The 20,181-nt window shown below is 49.5% G+C and overlaps 1 protein-coding gene across 2 annotated transcripts in view; it reads left to right on the top strand.

Annotated features, from left to right (window-relative positions):
- The window catches only part of FNDC4 (fibronectin type III domain containing 4), a 325,741-nt gene that overhangs the window by 261,831 nt on the left and 43,729 nt on the right, over positions 1-20,181 (top strand). For both annotated transcript variants that reach the window (XM_078647183.1, XM_078647184.1), the window contains exon 2: positions 19,472-19,587. In XM_078647183.1, the coding sequence (XP_078503309.1) occupies positions 19,472-19,587 (116 nt within the window). The remainder of the gene's footprint in view (positions 1-19,471; positions 19,588-20,181) is intronic.

Below are 20,181 nucleotides of genomic sequence, written 5' to 3'. Positions count from 1 at the left end.
CAAAGACAACACCTGTCCAACCGCAAACCCACACATCGTACGCTGCTGCCCATGTAGGCAGGTGCTTCAGTGCCTCACATAGGGTTGTAAGCGCTATATAAATGCTGCAATACAGTACAGTCCAGTGTAACCCTGATTGCCTTGTATATGAATGTGAGATAAAGCAGCTGAGCTGAACATCAGTAACTAGAGCCTTGGGTATGAATCTTGGCTTTCTCGTGTGACCTGATTTGTGTGATCCTCTGCAAACTGCTTATCTCTCTTATTTGAAGTCCTTAACTCCTTCCGTGCTCATGACGAGCTCAGCTCGTCATGAGGCACGGTGGCCGTGTGCTCATGACGTCATGAAACGCGCGGCGCTCACACGCGGGGCTAATTCCCCCGCGGTGCTGAGTGTTCCATTAAACGGGCGTGGTCATGACGGGCTCAGCTCGTCATGAGCAAAGCGCCACCGTGCAGCGTGACGAGCCGAGCTCGTCACAAGCATGGCGTCGCTGCGCACCCCCCCTCCCCCCCCAGCGCCGCAGGGGAATCGGCCCCGCGGGGAAGGGGTTAAAGGCATCTCATTTTTCACTGCGTGCTATATAAAATAATTCATTAGGAGTGATCAATAGATCAACGAAGCACTAGCCACAAGAAAGAAGCCCGTAGGATGCATCTTTCTTTCATTTGTAATCGTTTTCTGCCTTAAATGGTCTTATTTTGACAGATCTGGAGTGTTATTTTAGTGAATTAATTTTATGTGTGAATAACAACGAAACAAATATGTATATTTATTCTCCTAAATTTGCTGGCACAATACAATTGGAGATGTCATTTTATTACAAGTACATAAGAATTATTGTATATTTATGTGTGCATGAACACTGTGTGCCAGGACATTTCTTCTTTTGGGAGTGTGACAGAGCACTGCTGCTACTGCAATGTTGTTTGCCAGAAGATTAAAGAAAGATGTGGTCTGTCATGATTTAGCATATGGCGGTGGCATCCATTTTATAAAATCACAGGCATTGCTCAATGAGACACCATAGAGACGCTGTGGACGGTTTTACACACTCGTTGTCTGCCTCTATGTCAGCCAACAGGCTGCACAGCGCCCCCTGCAGGGCTCTGCAGGATCAGCAGCTGGATCCTGGGGAGTCCTACAGCCTGAGCCCTGAGTCAGGCAGTGGGAACCCTACAAGGCCACAAGTCATTAGGGGACAAAGCACTTACATTTGGAACTGTTCCCCAAATCAGGAGCTGGGCGATACCTTCATTTTAATTTAGAGGTTTGCAAACATTTAACTACACTTCTGTAGTGTAGGAAAAAATATGCCTCCACCTCCCTCTGCATTATTCCCTACTAGGAGTCCCCTGAGCAGGAGTCCTGCAAAATGAAAGGATGGGCGACAGCCTCAAGCTGCATGGTCAACAGGAGGGCGCTGCCTGTAGGTGCCGGGACAGCGGCCATAGGAGATGTCGTGTTCCCAGACCCAGGAGAATACGCAAGACACGATAGTATTGTACAGGTATGCCTTTATTCTTTTCCCTTACAGCATATGCATATCACGACCTCATGCTTCGAGGTCCAGCATCAGAATGTCCTCTCCCCACCCCTTGACCGGATGTGGTGTCCGGTGTCCCCTCGCCCCTGCGCTGCCCCAGGGTCCTAGTGCCCTTGTCCTGGACAGGACATCTCCCCCCCTGTTGCAAAACAAACATTTTTGAGAAAGGAAAGAGAGAAAGAGAGAGAGAGAGAGAGAGAGAGAGAGAGAGAGAGAGAGAGAGAGAGAGAGATGTTGTTCGATGGCCCAGAGGCCTCTTCTTTTACACCTCTTCAATTAGTCTCTTTCGTTCCATGTGCTTCCTTCTTGATCGCTGTTTTCTGATATCCACTTGAGCTTCTTCCTTTTGTGTGCCTTTCTATAGTTCTTGCTTTGACCTTTCCGCTTCTCTTGCGTCTGCCTTGCTGACATGCGAAAGGTGCCCTGTGACGTGACACTGGCCAAACTGCCGCCTTTGCCATCCGTTCTTTTGCTTTTGTCATCTTCAATTTGCCTCCGGGGATCTCGTTGCTCCATTTCCTCGCTTGTCCTTCTTTGACCATCGCAATGCCTCCTTTCTTTCTTTTCCGTTTCGTCGCATGTCTTCCTTTTTTCTCCTGAGCCTTTGTTGTTGCGTTTGCTTTTTGAGCTCTTACAGCAGTGTCTTCTTGCTACCAGTTCTATTTCGTTGCCATCTGAATTTGGCTTTCTGCGCTGTCCCCGGTCAGCATGTGCTGCGTCGTCCTCGGCCGTCATAGCAAGTCTTGTCTCCTTCAATTCTTTGTGGTGCTCTTCGGTCCACGTGACACGTTTTCCTTTGTTTGTTAGCCCCTTCGGTGGGGTGCTTGTGATGGCATCATCTTCTTCCAGTCTTTCAGTTGCCATAAGACCCATCATTTGCGTTGTGACGTTGCTCAACAGGCACGGCGCTGTTTCTTCTGTGAACTTTCCTCGCTCCGGTGGGGTGCTTGTGATGGCATCATCTTCTTCCAGTCTTTCAGTTGCCATAAGACCCATCATTTGCGTTGTGACGTTGCTCAACAGGCACGGCGCTGTTTCTTCTGTAAACTTTCCTCGCTCCATTTCTTTTGCGTCTGCTGTCGCTCTAGCCTCCGCTCTTGCTAGGGCCAGGATGTCTTCTAGTGATGTTGGCTCTTTTAGTATCTTTGCACGGAAGCTCCTGTCACGGCATCCTTCTATTATTCGCAATCTTATTGCTTGTGTGTTGTCAAATTTGTCAAATTCACAATGTGTTACAAGTTTCCTCAGCCTGGTCGCAAAGTCATCTGGTGTTTCGCCTATTTGTTGAGACGCAGTTGCGAAATTGTATCTTTCAAGGTCAATATTTCTTTGCCGGTCAAATTTCATTGTTAAACATTTCTTTAGTTTTTTATAAGTAGTTGTTTCCTTTGTTGGTAGCGTCACTAGGAGGCCCCCAATGTCATCGCCTGCATAATTTAGTAATAGACCCAGTTTCTTTGCCTCTGTCACATCCGTCTCCTCCATGTATCTCTCCAGATGTCTGATCCAATTCTCCCACCTTATTCCTACTTGTGGCTCCGACAAGTTGAATGGTGGTGGTTTTCTGTATTGTGCACTTTGTCTTTCTGGCTTGGGGTCTGTCATTTCTTCTTTTCTATGGTATTCTTTTGTTGTTTCCCGTGCTCTTTCTGGCACTCTTCTGTTTCCTGTGCTCTTCTTGGCACTCTTCTATTCTCCGTGCTCTTCCTGGCACTCTTTTTTTTTTCTTGTTATGTCTTCTATTGTCTTTTTCTTTTGTTGTTTCCCGTGCTCTTTCTGGCACTCTTCTATTTCCTGTGCTCTTCCTGGCACTCTTCTATTCTCCGTGCTCTTCCGGCACTCTTCTATTCTCCGTGCTCTTCCTGGCACCCTTTTTTTGTTTTTTTTTTGTTATTTCTTCTATTGTCTTTTTCTTTTGTTGTTTCCCGTGCTCTTTCTGGCACTCTTCTGTTTCCTGTGCTCTTCTTGGCACTCTTCTATTCTTCGTGCTCTTCCTGGCACTCTTTTTTTTTTTTTTTTTTGTTATTTCTTCTATTGTCTTTTTCTTTTGTTGTTTCCCGTGCTCTTTCTGGCACCCTTCTGTTTCCTGTGCTCTTCCTGGCACTTTTCTATTCTCCGTGCTCTTCCTGGCACTCTTTTTTTTTTTTTTTTTTTTTATGTCTTCTATTGTCTTTTTCTTTTGTTGTTTCCCGTGCTCTTTCTGGCACTCTTCTGTTTTCTGTGCTCTGCACTTTGTCGTCTTTATTTTCTCTTATGTGTCTTTATTTTCCCTTTTTTCCTTTTACTTGTTGTCTTTTTCTCTAATTCACTGTTTTTGTCTTTGCTTGTTCTTTATTAGCGCTCAATTCCTTTAGTTCGATTCTCTTATTCGTCCTTGTCACCCTTTGTTCTGTCTTTGTTTTCTTCTTTGTCTGTGCTTTGTTCTCTTGTATCTTCTTTATTTGCACCTGTTCGTTGTGCTGTCACCTTCTTTTCTGTTCTTTGTTCTATTGCTCCTTGTTCAACCCTTATTTCCTTATTCTGCCTCTTTTTGCCTTTGCATATGCTTGTTTGTGCCTTTTCCTTAATTTCCTTTCTTTTCTTTCTTTTGTCCTTTATTTTGCCTCGTTTTGCCTTTGCATATCCTTGTTTGTGCCTTTATCTTAATCTCCTTTCTTTTCTTTCCTTTGTCCTTTTACTTGTTGTCTTTTTCTCTTATTCACTCTTTTTGTCTTCGCTTGTGCTTTATTAGCGCTCAATTCCTTTAGTTCGATTCTCTTATTCGTCCTTGTCACCCTTTGTTCTTTCTTTATTTTCTTCTTTGTCTGTGCTTTGTTCTCTTGTATCTTCTTTATTTGCACCTGTTCGTTGTGCTGTTACCTTCTTTTCTGTTCTTTGTTCTATTGCTCCTTGTTCAACCCTTATTTCCTTATTCTGCCTCTTTTTGCCTTTGCATATGCTTGTTTGTGCCTTTTTCTTTATTTCCTTTCTTTTCTTTCCTTTGTCCTTTTATTGGCCCCTCTTCTTCTTTAGTTGCACCTGTATTTATGTATTTATGCCCTCTTCCCTGGTACTATGTTCTGTATGCTGCCTTTTTGTCACTTTTTTTTTTTTTTGCTTTGCTTTTTCTGCCCTTTTGTCACTTTTGTGCTTTACTTTGCTTCTCTCCTTTTTCCTTTTATTTTCTCTCTTTTTCACTTGTATGGCCCTCTTGGTAATTGTCTTTTACTTTAACCACCCTTTGTGGTCTTCTTTTCCTCTTTTTCGGTGCCTTTATCCCTTATTTTTGTATTTTTGGCTCTTTTTCGCGCTTCGCCTGTCTTCAAAATGGCCGCCGCACTCGTTCTTGGCTCCTATTGGTTTATATGCCTGTCTTCAAGATGGCCGCCGTGTTCTCGCGGGACTTCACGTCCAATTGCGGCGCTGCCTGACTCCAAAATGGCCGCCGCGCTCTTTGCAGTTTCTATTGGCTCCCGCGCCTGACCCCAAAATGGCCGACGAGACTCTCGTGGGTCGCGAGAGCTCGCGCTGCTTTTCTATTTCAATTGGATTTCGCGCTCTTTGCTAGGCGCTTACCGGAGGGGTCGTTTTTTTTGTTCCTTTCCTCGTGCAGCGGTCGGGGTGGGCTCCCGCGTCGCTGCTGCTCAATCAATGTTGCTGCACTCCTCCTTCTGGTCACGACGCGATCCAGGGTGGGCTCCTGGTTAAAATCGCGATTTCTCCACGTCGGATGATTCCGATCCCGCCTCGTCGCCAGATGTCGTGTTCCCAGACCCAGGAGAATACGCAGGACACGATAGTATTGTACAGGTATGCCTTTATTCTTTTCCCTTACAGCATATGCATATCACGACCTCATGCTTCGAGGTCCAGCATCAGAATGTCCTCTCCCCACCCCTTGACCGGATGTGGTGTCCGGTGTCCCCTCGCCCCTGCGCTGCCCCAGGGTCCTAGTGCCCTTGTCCTGGACAGGACAGGAGTCTGGGTGCACCCCCATACCATGCCAGGGGATGGGGCTGCCATTGGGCCGGCTGGAGGGGGCTGCTAATCTGTGGCTGGTATTTATTTATAATGCCAGCGTGGAGGAGGAAAGTGAGGCACGGATGGATGGTTAGTCAGTGGCCACAGTCCACATGTTATCCTAAATTATTAAACACCATTGAAGTCACACTCTTGAGTCACATCCCTATTTTCACCAAAAATAACAAAGGGTTGTGAGCCGTGAGGCTTCCCACCTTAGCACACCTGTAATTAATTGCAAGGTGCAGTACCGCTGTCAGCCACTAGGTGTCCTTACAAAGAATATTTGTAGAACAAAGGTTATACTCACAAACACATCCAGTTCTACATATGAACTATAGTTATAGGAGTACTGCCATCAAACTGATGTGGAAAAGAGTGATGTGTGGCTTCCTTTGTTTTATTGATGTCGTGATGTGATGCAGCCTCAGTTATGTCATGGATGATGGAACGTGACGTCACTAATGATGTCATTGATACTGATTCTATCATCTGTGCAAAAGGTCATGTCAGTGCATCTCTGCAAAGATATTGGTGAAGTCATCAGTGAAGTGAGTGGTGATATGATAGGCAGTGCCAACTGTGACGTCATCGATGATATCACTTGTGATGTCTGTGTGCATAGAAAGTTATGAAACTTACAAGTACACTCCTTAGGAATATATGTCGTTTTAGGCATTAATTGTGCAGGAAAGGCTCCCGCGTCACTATCAATAAACAGATAAGCGCTCAGCTCTGATGTCAGCAATCAAAGACCAACCGTTTGTGGCTTTGATGACGTTACTGATGATGTCATTGGTGAGTTTATGTGTGAAGTCACCAGTGATGTCATTTGTGACATCATGTGTGAGGTTGTGAGTAATAAGACAGCTGCGTAGATCACCACAATTAGTGAATTTCAGTGTTTCTCTGTGTTTTGTATCATAAACAAAACGTATCTTCACTTGAGAAGCTATAGTGGTAGAATAGTGCACGTTTTATATTGGAACTGTGATAAACAAAGTGAGTTTCTTTGGTTCTGTTGTGATTTCCACAGGGCCCTGCTGATAGTGTCAGCCGGGTATTTATTTATTTATTTGAGAGTTTGATATAGCGCTGGCTAGACCCGAGGGTATCAGAGCGCTTTACAAGACACGGCATTGATAGAAGGATTCACGGTTGACATAGTATAACAAGAGGGGATAACAACAGGGTAACATAAAATACATATCTCAGAGAGTAACAGATGACCCAACTCTGCCCGTCCGAGGTATAGACGGTGAAACGGGTCAGGCGAGCGTATTGGACGGTCCCGTTGGTGAAGCAAACGGATACTGCATGCAGTCGTGTCCAGGGGGCGCCAGATGTGCCCTTTGGTGGTTCCCACCTGCCCTCCACCGTGCCCAGAGCTCATTGGGCACTGTCATGGGCCACGTCAGCGCATTCTCGGTGCAGCTCGTGCAGAGTGGGTGTCCGCCATCCTGAGAGCCCCTGGGCAGGGCCTGCCAGTGTGCCCTGCAGCCTCTGAGTGCAACCATCACAGCTTATGCACAAGCCTCTACGCCACCTCTCATTGCCATCACTCTGCAAGCCCAGTGGGCACAGTGGACTCTAGGCATCTACAAGAACACCCTTGGCAATGGCTATGTCTATCCGTCACTGGGTGTATTATGTGGAATTTAGTCATACTGTGTGCCCGCAGAGCCCAGGTCATGGCTAGCCACCGTTGTGGGTAGGCCGTCTGTCATCACCAAGCCCCCGTGCTCTATGGAGTAAGCACAGACTTCGGTGATTTTAAGTGGATGTCAGGGGGAAACAGACATCACGTCGCATGGGTAACAACGCATGCGATTACAATGCGGTCATTACAACGACCGCGTTCTTACATCGCAGTACCATTACAACGACTTGCTGAAGGAGGGGCTCTAAACTAAGGAATAGTATAATTTACTATTCCAACACCTTCCCTACTGTTGCGCAGGCTGGAGTTGGAATAGTAAATTATACTATTCCTAAAACCAGCGCGCCCCCTACAGCAAGTTATTGTTACGACTTGCCTTGTAATGGTACTGCGATGTAACAATGCAGTTGTTGTGACGACTGTGTTGTAATCGCATGCGTTGTAAACACATACGATGTAAAGGTATGTATTCATCTGAAGGTATGACCTTTGGCCTCCCTTGTGTCCTGTCCCTCTACCCAGCAGGCCTATCTGGTGGGGTGTGTCATTTGCCCACCATGCCCCTGAGACTTAAAACGAGACCTAAATTGAGCACCCGTCAATATTTTATTTGCATGTGGTATCTGGTTACAGAATGTCCCCCATGGGGGCGTATGACTGGTGACAGCATAATTATAGTGTTTGGATTAGCCATGGCTTTTGATGAACATTTACATGGCTTGTTGTAAGATGCAGTAGCGGCTGGTGTTGTGGAAGAGTGGTGAGGCAGGGAGTGGGGGTGAAGGGGTCGGGAGAAAAAAATAAAAAGATACATGGAAAAAAATGTACCTGTAGCCGGCCGTGTCGCGCTCGTCTGCTCCTCTTCTCGCAGGCACACGCTCCCAGACGCCACTGCGAGCAATCCCGACGCTGCACTCATGTCATGAGAGCACAGTCAGGATTGGCCTGAGCGCTCTGAATTTGAGCTCCCAGGAAGACTGGGAGCCTGGGCCTGCTCACTACAGCCCCACAACGCAGCTCGGGTTGGAGACAGCTTCAGTGCGCATGACGTTTGCCGGCCTGAGGCAGCCAGCCAGACCGTCATGCGCACTGATCTCAGTGCACTACCACTCCTCCTGCCGTCCACCATGGCCCGCCCCCAAAGACTCGCCAGGAAAGGATAAATAAAACAATAATAAAACGTGTTTATTATCGTTTCATTTTTCCTTTCCGATGTTACAAGGCAGCTGGCAGGGGGGCCACACTCCTTCGCCATAGCAGAGCAGCCGCCACTGGCAAGATGGAGGCTGGATGCTGCCTTCAGGGGACAAACCCTTTACCACTTCCTCCTCCTCTGCTGCTCTTTGATTCCAGTATTGTCTGGAGCTGAATCAAAACACTGCTGAGAGAGCTGCTCGCTAGGACGGTGCGCCGGGCCCTCTCCACATAGGCTGTAATCACTGCAATGCATTGTGGGAGCTGCCCTTCCCAGACTCCTCTCTGAGGGGGCATGGTGATCCATTCTGTAATAATTTGCAGATTTTATAGCGCGGCTTATCACTCGTGAGGGTATCCAGGCGCTGCCCATGGGTACGGGTATAGTGAGGGATTTGCCCAGAATCACAGGATGTTGAGCTGACGCCGAGACTCGAATCGGATCACCAGCTCCCAAGTTGGCAGCTCTAGCCCCCTTCTCTGGCCGGAACCTTTCGACTGGAGGATGTGGTGGCTCTGATTGGCTGTAGGCCTAACACACAATAACTGTAACTCTAGCTTGTAGAGCGCCTTCTTGGATGGAGTCCTGCACGGCCCATGCTGCTGCTGGTGCTTCCAAACACAGAGGTGGTTGCTGCCTGGGTCCTCTGGCTAGGAACTAGCCTGAAGGTCAGGTCACTGCTGGAGCTCTGGGGGCCTACCCGATGGCAGCTGCTGGCTTTGTCTGCATTGAAGTCCCACGCCATCCCAAGCAGAGCCGAGACACTGACGGTGCTTAATTTGTAAAAAAAAATCATATATAAGTGCCTGGTCCCTTATCAGGAGGCCACTGCAGCTTGCATCACCTTTTGCCCCTGCCAGAGCTGCCAATGACAGCACCAACACATGACCAATCATCAAACTCTTAAAAGTGTGACAATTCCAGGCTCCCATAGCTATAAAGTATATAAGTATTACTCATTCTTAGGTCAAGACTGGGCAGCGCATGCGCTGCTCTTCGAGGCACGCTGTAATCTAGACTGTGGCTTGAACCACTATCTATCTTTTCCATTCGTTCCTGTTTGTGCCCTTCATAAATGCTTACTTTTGGTTGATCAGCATGCTTACTTAGTCCCGCCTTTTTGTGATTCAAACCCTCACAGGAGAGCCTATCCCTGTTACACGTGTTCTTACACTTTTGTTTATATAGGTTCCATTGTGCGCATACTTTTTTTTTCTTGTTTGACTCAGCTTGTGTATCAGCACAGCGCCCTCTTCACAGACGCTCTGCTTCATGTTTGGGTCGGCATTTGCATTGCAGGTTTAATTATTGTTTTACTTTGGGGGCCGTGGACCTTTTAACAATATGCCCCCTTTCATTTTCACTATTGTGTCTTGTTTCCTGCTCATGGCAACCTAGTTGCCCTGTGTAGTCTCTCCCTTCACCCTGCCCCCACAGACCCCTCCGAGATCGCAGCTTATATTTTAAGTGATTTGCCCAAAATCACAGGCTGTTGAGCCAATGCCGAGACTTGAACCCTCGAGTCGGCAGCTCTAACCGCATGCCCCTTCACAGCTTGTTTGATGCCGTTTCACTGCTGATTTTTAAATATTGCCAGATGGAGTCATTTATAAGCTCAAATGCTGTTCAAGTCACATTGTGTGTCATCTCTCCCCACTCCCTCATCGCTACCCTTACCTTCACGTCTTGTTTCCTGCTCACCCTGTGCTGTCTCTTTTATCCCTTCACCCCGCACCCACCACCCCTCTGAGATCGCTGCTTGTCTTTTGAGTGATTTGACCAAAATCACAGGACACCGCTTTAATTTTCACTATTGGGTCTTGTTTCCTGCTTGTGGCAGCATGCTTGCCTTGTGTCGTCTCTCCCTACCCCTTCACGCCACCCTCGCCACCCCTCTGAGATCGCTGCTTGTATTTCTAATGATTTGCCCAAAATCACAGAATTGAGCCAACGCCAAGACTCGAACTTCCGAGTCGGCAGCTCTGACCTCACATGCTTCACAGCATGTTTGATGGCGTTTCATTGCTTGTTTTTTTAATGTTGCCAGACGGAGTCATTTATAAGCTCAAATGCTGTTTCAGTCACATTGCGTGCCGTCTCTCCCCACGCGTTCTCAGCTTTCATTTTCACCATTGCGTCTTGTTTCCTGCTCACCCTGTGCCATCTCTCCCTCGCCCTTCACCCACACCCATTACCCCTTCGAGATCGCTGCTTGTATTTTAAGTAATTTGCCCAAAATTACAGGACATGCTTTCATTTTCAACATCCTGTCTTGTTTCTTGCTCGTGGCAGCCTGCTCGCCCTGTGCCGTCTCTACCTACCCCTTCACACAGCACCCACCACCCCTCCAAGACTGCTGCTAGTATTTTGTGATTTGCCCAAACTCACAGGACACTGCTTGCTCATTAACGACTCGTCACCCTGAAAACTCCCGGCCGCACAATATGCTGCATTACTAAATCCTTGTAAGGTCCCAAATGCAAGACCTATTGCATTGCAAATGCTTGGTTATTGTGTATTGAATAATTAAACAACTGTTGTGCTCATCTCTAAATTTGGCTGACAGCGCCACCTTGTGGCAGACTTTCATAACCGCCAGTGTTGACAAGTGCGTGAGGGTGCTGAGCACCGGAAACCACCGGCTCAAATTTAGCACTGGCTGACACCCGGCCTCCTGGAGTCCTTACCACCCCTCACCAGAGATCAGAGGCAGGGTGCTCCAAGACTTCTGCAAGTGCAGGCGCCCTGCGTGGCGACTCTTCCTTGTGCTCCCTCTCTGCACCAGGCATCATTGTTTTTTTGTTCTTCTTTTAACCCTGGTCTTGTTCCGGACGTCCAGCACCCACATGGTTTGCCAGGCAGGTGGGTCTTGAGAGGCTGAGGGCGGACAGCAGCCTTTGTTCGACCCATTTCTTTGGCTCTCTATCATTGAGGCGTGTCCCTTGGGGGGCTAGGGGGCCACTGAATAGGAGCACCTATGGCCCCTCAGTAGTGAGACATCCTCATTTTGTTGACTAGCACCACTCACCCTAAACCCAGAAAGTATGCGTTCTTTCCCGAAGCTGTCAATCAAACAATCACAAATGTGAACCTCTGACCCTTTCCTTTGGTGGAGTGGAGAGGTGTTGTGCAGCGGCCAGGGCAGCTGACTTCGGAGCACAGGGTTCACAGTTCGATCCCTGGCTCGGGTGGCAGCTCAGCTCAGCAGCATGTGACTCTGGGCAATAGCTCACTTAGGGCCAGATGTAGGAAGCCTAATACCGGTCGGTAACGGCCGAAATTACCGAATTTTGGCCATTACCGACCGCTATTAGGCTTTTCAGATGTAGGGACCTAATTTAAGGATTCGGTAATTTACCGAATCGGTAATTTAAGGAATCTGTAAATTACCGAACTCTAAAATTTGGTATTTTAGAATGGGTAAATCTCCATTACCTACATCTGGCCCTTAATTTCCACGATGCCCCCCAGCGCCTTGAGACCCGTAAGAAGGAGTAGTTCGAGCTTTACAAATACGGATTTCCATTTTTACATTTATTTTGGTGTTTCTAGCCACTGTGTCAGTTGTTTGTCGTCGCTTTTGCTTTTTTTCTGTGTGGTTTTAGGTATTAATGAAGGCTAGAGTCACAATCTCTAGGGTTAAAGACAAATATTTTACTGATTGATAAAGTGATGAACTGAGCACGAGGATTGTGAAGCCGCCATTGTGCAGGGCGAGGATCGCCACGAGCTATTAATCTCCTTCATCGTGTTGATTGTGAACATTTCAAAACCTTCCCTGGAGTTCTGTAACTGCTTTATTGTGGTATTTTGCTGTTCACTGCAGGATGGTGAAAATGTTTGTGCTCATTTAGTGATGGCAGCAACAATGTTGCTTGTGTTCTGGTGCAGGGAGGACCTGGCCTGCTAGTTCAGGCTGGAATGTTCCCACGAGGAACAGGGTCAAGACTGATTTACATATGGCTGGGTCCGAACAGAAATGACATGGTGTGTAAAATATTTATGGATTTGGATGCGACCCGAGTAATTACCAGTGGCTGAGATTAAATCAAGCATTCCATCCATCCCTTTTTAAAAAACGTTAGTGTGTAGGCCTGAGTGAGACGGGTTTGCCCAGACGTGGGTACCGTGCACACTGTGTCACTGGAATTAAGCTGTACCCCGCTGATGAGCCCATAGCTAGGGCGAAACTGGTCCTGGGTTGCTTGTGTTCCAGTTCATAGATGACCTGGCCTGGCAGTATGGGCTGGACTGTTCCCATTGGAGCAGGGTCAAGACTGATTTGCATATAGCTGGGTGCAATGGAAGTGATTTGGTGTGCAAAATAACGTGGCCGAGTGTAATACATCACTTTTTTGTGCACTTCGAGTGATTGTGAGTAGTAGACTATATGCCTAGCCAGGGGCCCATTTGTGTGTCTTTACTATATAGCATTACATTCATTGTGCAATGCTTGCTGTGTATTATATTATGTACTTGTGAATCTATTTATATTTTTATGCTCGGGAAAATTCCATAAAGATCCTGCAAATGGCACAGTGGGAAAGGTGTATGTATTGAGTGCCACCTGGCATGTATGTGGGCACAAGAATGCCCCCTGAAACACTCCACGTTTAACACCTTCATGTGCCCAGTCGGTCTGTCTGCTCTGCGGCACCAGTGGGTGCCGGGGGCAGATTGCTGAACTGAGTGCAAGGGACTGGCACAGGCAGTCTCCTCTCCAGTGAGGGGTGCCCGCTTGGAGTGGCACCGGTCCCCTCCGACGTGGGTAAGTCTTGTCGAGTGGCGATGACTATGTATTTTATCACATGTCCTTGCCTTCCTCGGCCTATTACCAGGCCAGGATCTAGCTGGTGGGCCAGGCCCACCCTAACATGAGCCTGGCCCACCCAAACATGAGACTTGGCCCTCGCAGTGACAGCACGAAGGCCGATAGAAAATGGTCACTTTAATTTAAAAAGTTCCTCCAAACTTTGTTCTTCTGCCTGTTCTGGAGTTGCGTGATTGGGCCTGGGCTCTTTCTCACAGGCACCCCCCATCATGCATCTCCTTTTAACTCTTTCGGTGCTCATGACGCGCTCAGCCCGTCATGAGGCACAGTGGCGCTGTGCTCATGACGAGCTCAGCTTGTCATAACCGCCGTGGAACGCCCACGCGGGGATAATTCCGCTGCTTCCATTAAGCGTTCCATTAGGCAGGTGTGGTCATGACGAGCTCAGCTCGTCATGAGCACAGCGCCACCGTGCCGAGCCGAGCTCATCACATGCACCGCGGCGCCACGCGCAGCCCCCCTCACCACACGGGGGAATTAGCCCCGCGGCGAAGGTGTTAAAAAGGTGGGCGGTGTCCCCGCCCCCTCGTGCAGGTAAAGTAGGGGCATGGCGAAAGGGACAAATCCTTTCTTTGGCACGGCTGTCCTGCTGCGTGGACATTTCCTTTGCTATTGCAGGCTAGAGAAAAGAAGTTTGTTTATCCTGATTCACTTTTCCTGGCCCCTGCAGCTGCTTATCAGAGCGGGCTGTGACATAGTTGTTGGAATCAGGGGAGGCCCAGCAAGGCACATATGCGTCATATAAACATTTTTTTTCATTATTAAGGTCGGCTCTGCCAGTGATGCAAGACAATACAAAAGGTCCAGATAACTCTGGTGATTTATGATCCTGCCGGAGAGCAATCATTTCTCTGTTGATAGTTCTGAAAAGCAGATTAACTGTATTTTATATGGATAGCTCAGTGGGTTACGGCCTTTGTCACAAAGATCCCTTTGTTATTTGCAGTTCAAAAGGTAAAATCTTTACATTAGCAAGTGACCTATGAACTGTCATCAAAGAGCTGCATACAAACCTGAATGGTATAGTTAGAACTTCACTTTTTGTGTGTGTGTGTGTTGCGATATAGTTAGAACTTCCCCACTCTTTCATTATTCTAATGTTGGGCAGATATACATTTTTATCAGGAAAGCCAACCCCCAAGCACTGGATTAATCTCTAAATCCCGAGTTTGTGCTTCTCCAGACCAAACCCTCTTAAAATATTCTGCCCACCAGTATAGATGACACGTGATTCCTACACCTTGTAATCCTCATTGGCTAATGTGACATTCCCTGTAGAGCGATTTACATACTTGCATGATTGATTGTCTCTGTATAATGTGTGCGTGATGTAAAGTACTGTGACACCCTACACTGATATGAGTATCACTATACAACACATGAAATGCATATGAGAGAGAGGCTACAGAGGGATGAAGGGCACTGGTGGAGGGTGGCAGTGAGGGAATCCGAGGAAGAGGTTGTGAGGGGTAGGGGCTACGGAGAGATGAGGGGCGCTGGAGGACGGTGGCAGTGAGGGAATCCTAGGAGGAGGTCGTGAGGGGTAGGGGCTACGGAGAGATGAGGGGCGCTGGAGGACGGTGGCAGTGAGGGAATCTGAGAAGGAGGTTGTGAGGGGTAGGGGCTACGGAGAGATAAGGGGCACTGGTGGAGGGTGGCAGTGAGGGAATCCTAGGAGGAGGTCGTGAGGGGTAGGGGCTACGGAGAGATGAGGGGCGCTGGAGGACGGTGGCAGTGAGGGAATCTGAGAAGGAGGTTGTGAGGGGTAGGGGCTACGGAGAGATAAGGGGCACTGGTGGAGGGTGGCAGTGAGGGAATCCGAGGAGGAGGTCGTGAGGGGTAGGGGCTACGGAGAGATAAGGGGCACTGGTGGAGGGTGGCAGTGAGGGAATCTGAGAAGGAGGTTGTGACGGGTAGGGGCTATGGAGAGATAAGGGGCACTGGTGGAGGGTGGCAGTGAGGGAATCCTAGGAGGAGGTTGTGAGGGGTAGGGGCCAGGAGAGATAAGGGGCACTGGTGGAGGGTGGCAGTGAGGGAATCCTAGGAGGAGGTCGTGAGGGGTAGGGGCTACGGAGAGATAAGGGGCACTGGTGGAGGGTGGCAGTGAGGGAATCCTAGGAGGAGGTCGTGAGGGGTAGGGGCTACGGAGAGATAAGGGGCACTGGTGGAGGGTGGCAGTGAGGGAATCTGAGAAGGAGGTTGTGAGGGGTAGGGGCTACGGAGAGATGAGGGGCGCTGGAGGACGGTGGCAGTGAGGGAATCCGAGGAGGAGGTCGTGAGGGGTAGGGGCTACGGAGAGATAAGGGGCACTGGTGGAGGGTGGCAGTGAGGGAATCTGAGAAGGAGGTTGTGACGGGTAGGGGCTATGGAGAGATAAGGGGCACTGGTGGAGGGTGGCAGTGAGGGAATCTGAGAAGGAGGTCGTGAGGGGTAGGGGCTACGGAGAGATGAGGGGCGCTGGAGGACGGTGGCAGTGAGGGAATCTGAGAAGGAGGTTGTGAGGGGTAGGGGCTACGGAGAGATAAGGGGCACTGGTGGAGGGTGGCAGTGAGGGAATCCTAGGAGGAGGTCGTGAGGGGTAGGGGCTACGGAGAGATAAGGGGCACTGGTGGAGGGTGGCAGTGAGGGAATCTGAGAAGGAGGTCGTGAGGGGTAGGGGCTACGGAGAGATAAGGGGCACTGGTGGAGGGTGGCAGTGAGGGAATCTGAGAAGGAGGTTGTGAGGGGTAGGGGCTACGGAGAGATAAGGGGCACTGGTGGAGGGTGGCAGTGAGGGAATCTGAGAAGGAGGTTGTGAGGGGTAGGGGCTACGGAGAGATAAGGGGCACTGGTGGAGGGTGGCAGTGAGGGAATCTGAGAAGGAGGTTGTGAGGGGTAGGGGCTACGGAGAGATAAGGGGCACTGGTGGAGGGTGGCAGTGAGGGAATCCTAGGAGGAGGTTGTGAGGGGTAGGGGCTACGGAGAGATAAGGGGCACTGGTGGAGGGTGGCAGTGAGGGAATCTGAGAAGGAGGTTGTGAGGGGTAGGGGCTACGGAGAGATAAGGGGCACTGGTGGAGGGTGGCAGTGAGGGAATCCTAGGAGGAGGTTGTGAGGGGTAGGGGCTACGGAGAGATAAGGGGCACTGGTGGAGGGTGGCAGTGAGGGAATCCTAGGAGGAGGTTGTGAGGGGTAGGGGCTACGGAGAGATGAAGGGCACTGGTGGAGGGTGGCAGTGAGGGAATCTGAGAAGGAGGTTGTGAGGGTAGGGGCTATGGAGAGATAAGGGGCACTGGTGGAGGGTGGCAGTGAGGGAATCTGAGAAGGAGGTTGTGACGGGTAGGGGCTATGGAGAGATAAGGGGCACTGGTGGAGGGTGGCAGTGAGGGAATCTGAGAAGGAGGTCGTGAGGGGTAGGGGCTACGGAGAGATGAAGGGCACTGGTGGAGGGTGGCAGTGAGGGAATCTGAGAAGGAGGTTGTGAGGGGTAGGGGCTACGGAGAGATAAGGGGCACTGGTGGAGGGTGGCAGTGAGGGAATCCAAGGAGGAGGTTGTGAGGGGTAGGGGCTACGGAGAGATAAGGGGCACTGGTGGAGGGTGGCAGTGAGGGAATCTGAGAAGGAGGTTGTGAGGGGTAGGGGCTACGGAGAGATAAGGGGCACTGGTGGAGGGTGGCAGTGAGGGAATCCTAGGAGGAGGTTGTGAGGGGTAGGGGCTACGGAGAGATAAGGGGCACTGGTGGAGGGTGGCAGTGATGGAATCCTAGGAGGAGGTTGTGAGGGGTAGGGGCTACGGAGAGATAAGGGGCACTGGTGGAGGGTGGCAGTGAGGGAATCTGAGAAGGAGGTCGTGAGGGGTAGGGGCTACGGAGAGATAAGGGGCACTGGTGGAGGGTGGCAGTGAGGGAATCCTAGGAGGAGGTTGTGAGGGGTAGGGGCTACGGAGAGATAAGGGGCACTGGTGGAGGGTGGCAGTGAGGGAATACGAGGAGGAGGTTGTGAGGGGTAGGGGCTACGGAGAGATAAGGGGCACTGGTGGAGGGTGGCAGTGAGGGAATCTGAGAAGGAGGTCGTGAGGGGTAGGGGCTACGGAGAGATAAGGGGCACTGGTGGAGAGTGGCAGTGAGGGAATCCGAGGAGGAGGTTGTGAGGGGTAGGGGCTACGGAGAGATAAGGGGCACTGGTGGAGGGTGGCAGTGAGGGAATCTGAGAAGGAGGTCGTGAGGGGTAGGGGCTACGGAGAGATAAGGGGCACTGGTGGAGGGTGGCAGTGAGGGAATCTGAGGAGGAGGTCGTGAGGGGTAGGGGCTACGGAGAGATAAGGGGCACTGGTGGAGGGTGGCAGTGAGGGAATCTGAGAAGGAGGTTGTGAGGGGTAGGGCTACGGAGAGATAAGGGGCACTGGTGGAGGGTGGCAGTGAGGGAATCCGAGGAGGAGGTTGTGAGGTGTAGGGGCTACGGAGAGATGAGGGGCACTGGAGGAGGGTGGCAGTGAGGGAATCCGAGGAGGAGGTCATGAGGGGGAGCTACGGAGGGATGAGAGTGGTAGTGAGGGAGTCTGAGCGGAGAGGCTACGGAGAGATGAAGGGCACTGCTGGGGGTTGGTAGTAAAGGTATCTACGGAGAAAGAGGTCATTGGTTGGGCACCAAAAAAGACTTTCACACCAGCGCTAAAGCCGGCCCTCTCATGGCCTTTCTGTTTTTGTTTATTTAATTAGCAGTCGGGTCATCAGGGCAACTGTGGATCATACTGTAAAGTGCGTGCTAATTATATTTACTGCTATATTCAATGTTTTAAGTTTGAAGGTGATTTTACTAATGTTTTTTATGGGAATAATGTAAGTGGAGCCCGATGGTGGCTGATATGGGGCTGGGGCCCAAGGTCAGCTGTGAGATAAGATGCACTGGAGAGGGGTGGTAGAAAAGTGGATAATCAGGCCTGGAAGTGAGTGCGCTGCAGAGCCCTCAGGTGGCGGTAGGTATGAAGAGGGATTCTCCCTGAAGGCTTGCACAAAGGGAGCCTGAGAAGTGTCACTTGCCTGATTCTCCCACCTCAGAAACCATCTCTTCCAATCAAAGGGACATTACATGTAAAAAAACACTTTTTGAGAGTGACACGCTTTAGAAGGAGGTTTGGAAAAGAGTGTGTTTTACCGGGCTTTGTAAGACTAAGGAGATAAAGGAGGTCCCTGAAGCGGGCCTGGCTAGTCATATAAGAGACAAATCGGGCCCGCAGTGACCCACCCAAATGCACCCTTGTCCCACAATTCAATTCAATATTTATTAAAGATTTGGAACTCCAATGAGGTCCACAGTACAGTGCATACAAATTATTACATAAATAGAATAAAACACGAGGAAAAAGCATTTCTCGAACCAACATAAGCTTCCAAATACCTGCTTAGCAGGTCTACATTTTCCCTTACAAAACATTAATAGATGTTGACGTTTACCCTAATAGGCAAAATAACTAAGGTTTTCAACAGTAGTATCATTTAGCTCATAGGCAAGAACAGAGGCCCGAGAGACCTCAACCAAAGCAAGAGACCTATGTTTAAGACCATATTAAAAGACAACAGCTTCATGTAAATTTAAAATAATATGCATCACGTCAGGGCTAGTTAAGATTTTTCAAACATTTAGGAAGCACCACATCACCACTTTGGCAGAAGAAAGGATTTGGGATTAACAACAGAAGGATTAAGGTAACCAAGTTTATCCCAGAGTGTGCAAAAAGCAATAAGGCCCACCCAAATAAAAATTCCTGGAGCCGGGCCTGCCTATTACACACCCAGGGATGATGCGTGTCACGTGATAGCGAAGGCGGCAGAACCGTGAGAGCACGTGCTGTGATTGACCCAGCTTGAGTTTGCTTCAACTACCTGAATATCTATCCTAATACAATAGTAATGTGTTATTATTACTGTTTTCTGACTAATAGAATAAATAAACTGGCTAATAACTCTTTTCATTTCTTCTTTCCTTTGTTTCGCTTTTCTCCTTTTCCCTCTTTTGTCCCTTATCCACATTCCTTGTTCTATCTTTGTTTCATTTTATTTGCTGTTGCTGTGTTATGCTTCCCCCGCTTGCTTTGGTCTCATGCCCACCTCCATCTCTCTTTCCTTTGTTTTCCTGCCTCTTCCTCCTTCCTTGCTTCTGACTGTTCCCTTCCTTCCTTGCTCTTTCTTCATGTTTCACACTCTCTTCTCCTCTGTTACCACCTCCATCACGCCCCCCCTTCCTTCCTTCCGTGCACCACAGACAGACCCCCATCTCCAGTCAACGTGACCGTCACCCAGCTCAAGGCCAACTCGGCCACCGTGTCGTGGGATGTGCCGGAGGGAGACATCATCATTGGCTACGCCATCTCTCAGCAGGTGAGCACCCTCAAGCGCATGCGCGGCTCTGGGCGGGTGGCTGTCTTTCTTCCATTTAGGGGCAGGACCATAGCCATCGGGGTGGGGGGGGGGGGAGGGAGGAGCCTGAAGGGGCCAGGCCACCCCATATATGGCCTGGCCCCCCTAAATGCAACTGCCAGCATGTTAGAGATTGCTTTGCAGGCTTGCTCTGCAATGCTTATGGGACTCGCGGGGTCCTCCCAGGGGCAGCCGCCCTAATAAAGGAAGTTTTACCCTGATGCCTTTGGCTTTTGGTGAGGATTTAGGTGAGAGAAGCTGCCTGCAGGGAAAGGCCCTACTAGAGTCAGAGATTTGGGGACAGGTAAAGCAGCAACATTGTAATGATTTTGCACAGGACGGCAGGAGGACGCAGGCTTTTCCTGGGCCCTTTGTGCCACACCCCCAAGCCAAAACAGGAATAGGATTTCTCTTCAATCTGCAGCACTTCTTGAGAAGACAGCAGCCAGACACACTGGCCATGAATCACCTTGGAGGTCAGGTTTCCATTCTGTTTTTAGTTTGACACAACAAATTAAATCACACGCATTCTGTGTGTTCAAAGTAGCATTGGTG

The sequence above is a fragment of the Lissotriton helveticus genome, chromosome 6 (genome assembly GCF_964261635.1).
Source record: "Lissotriton helveticus chromosome 6, aLisHel1.1, whole genome shotgun sequence".
In the NCBI taxonomy this organism is placed as follows: Eukaryota; Metazoa; Chordata; class Amphibia; order Caudata; family Salamandridae; genus Lissotriton; species Lissotriton helveticus.
Note: the sequence above shows the minus strand (reverse complement) of the source record. Positions and strands in the feature narration are given on the sequence as shown.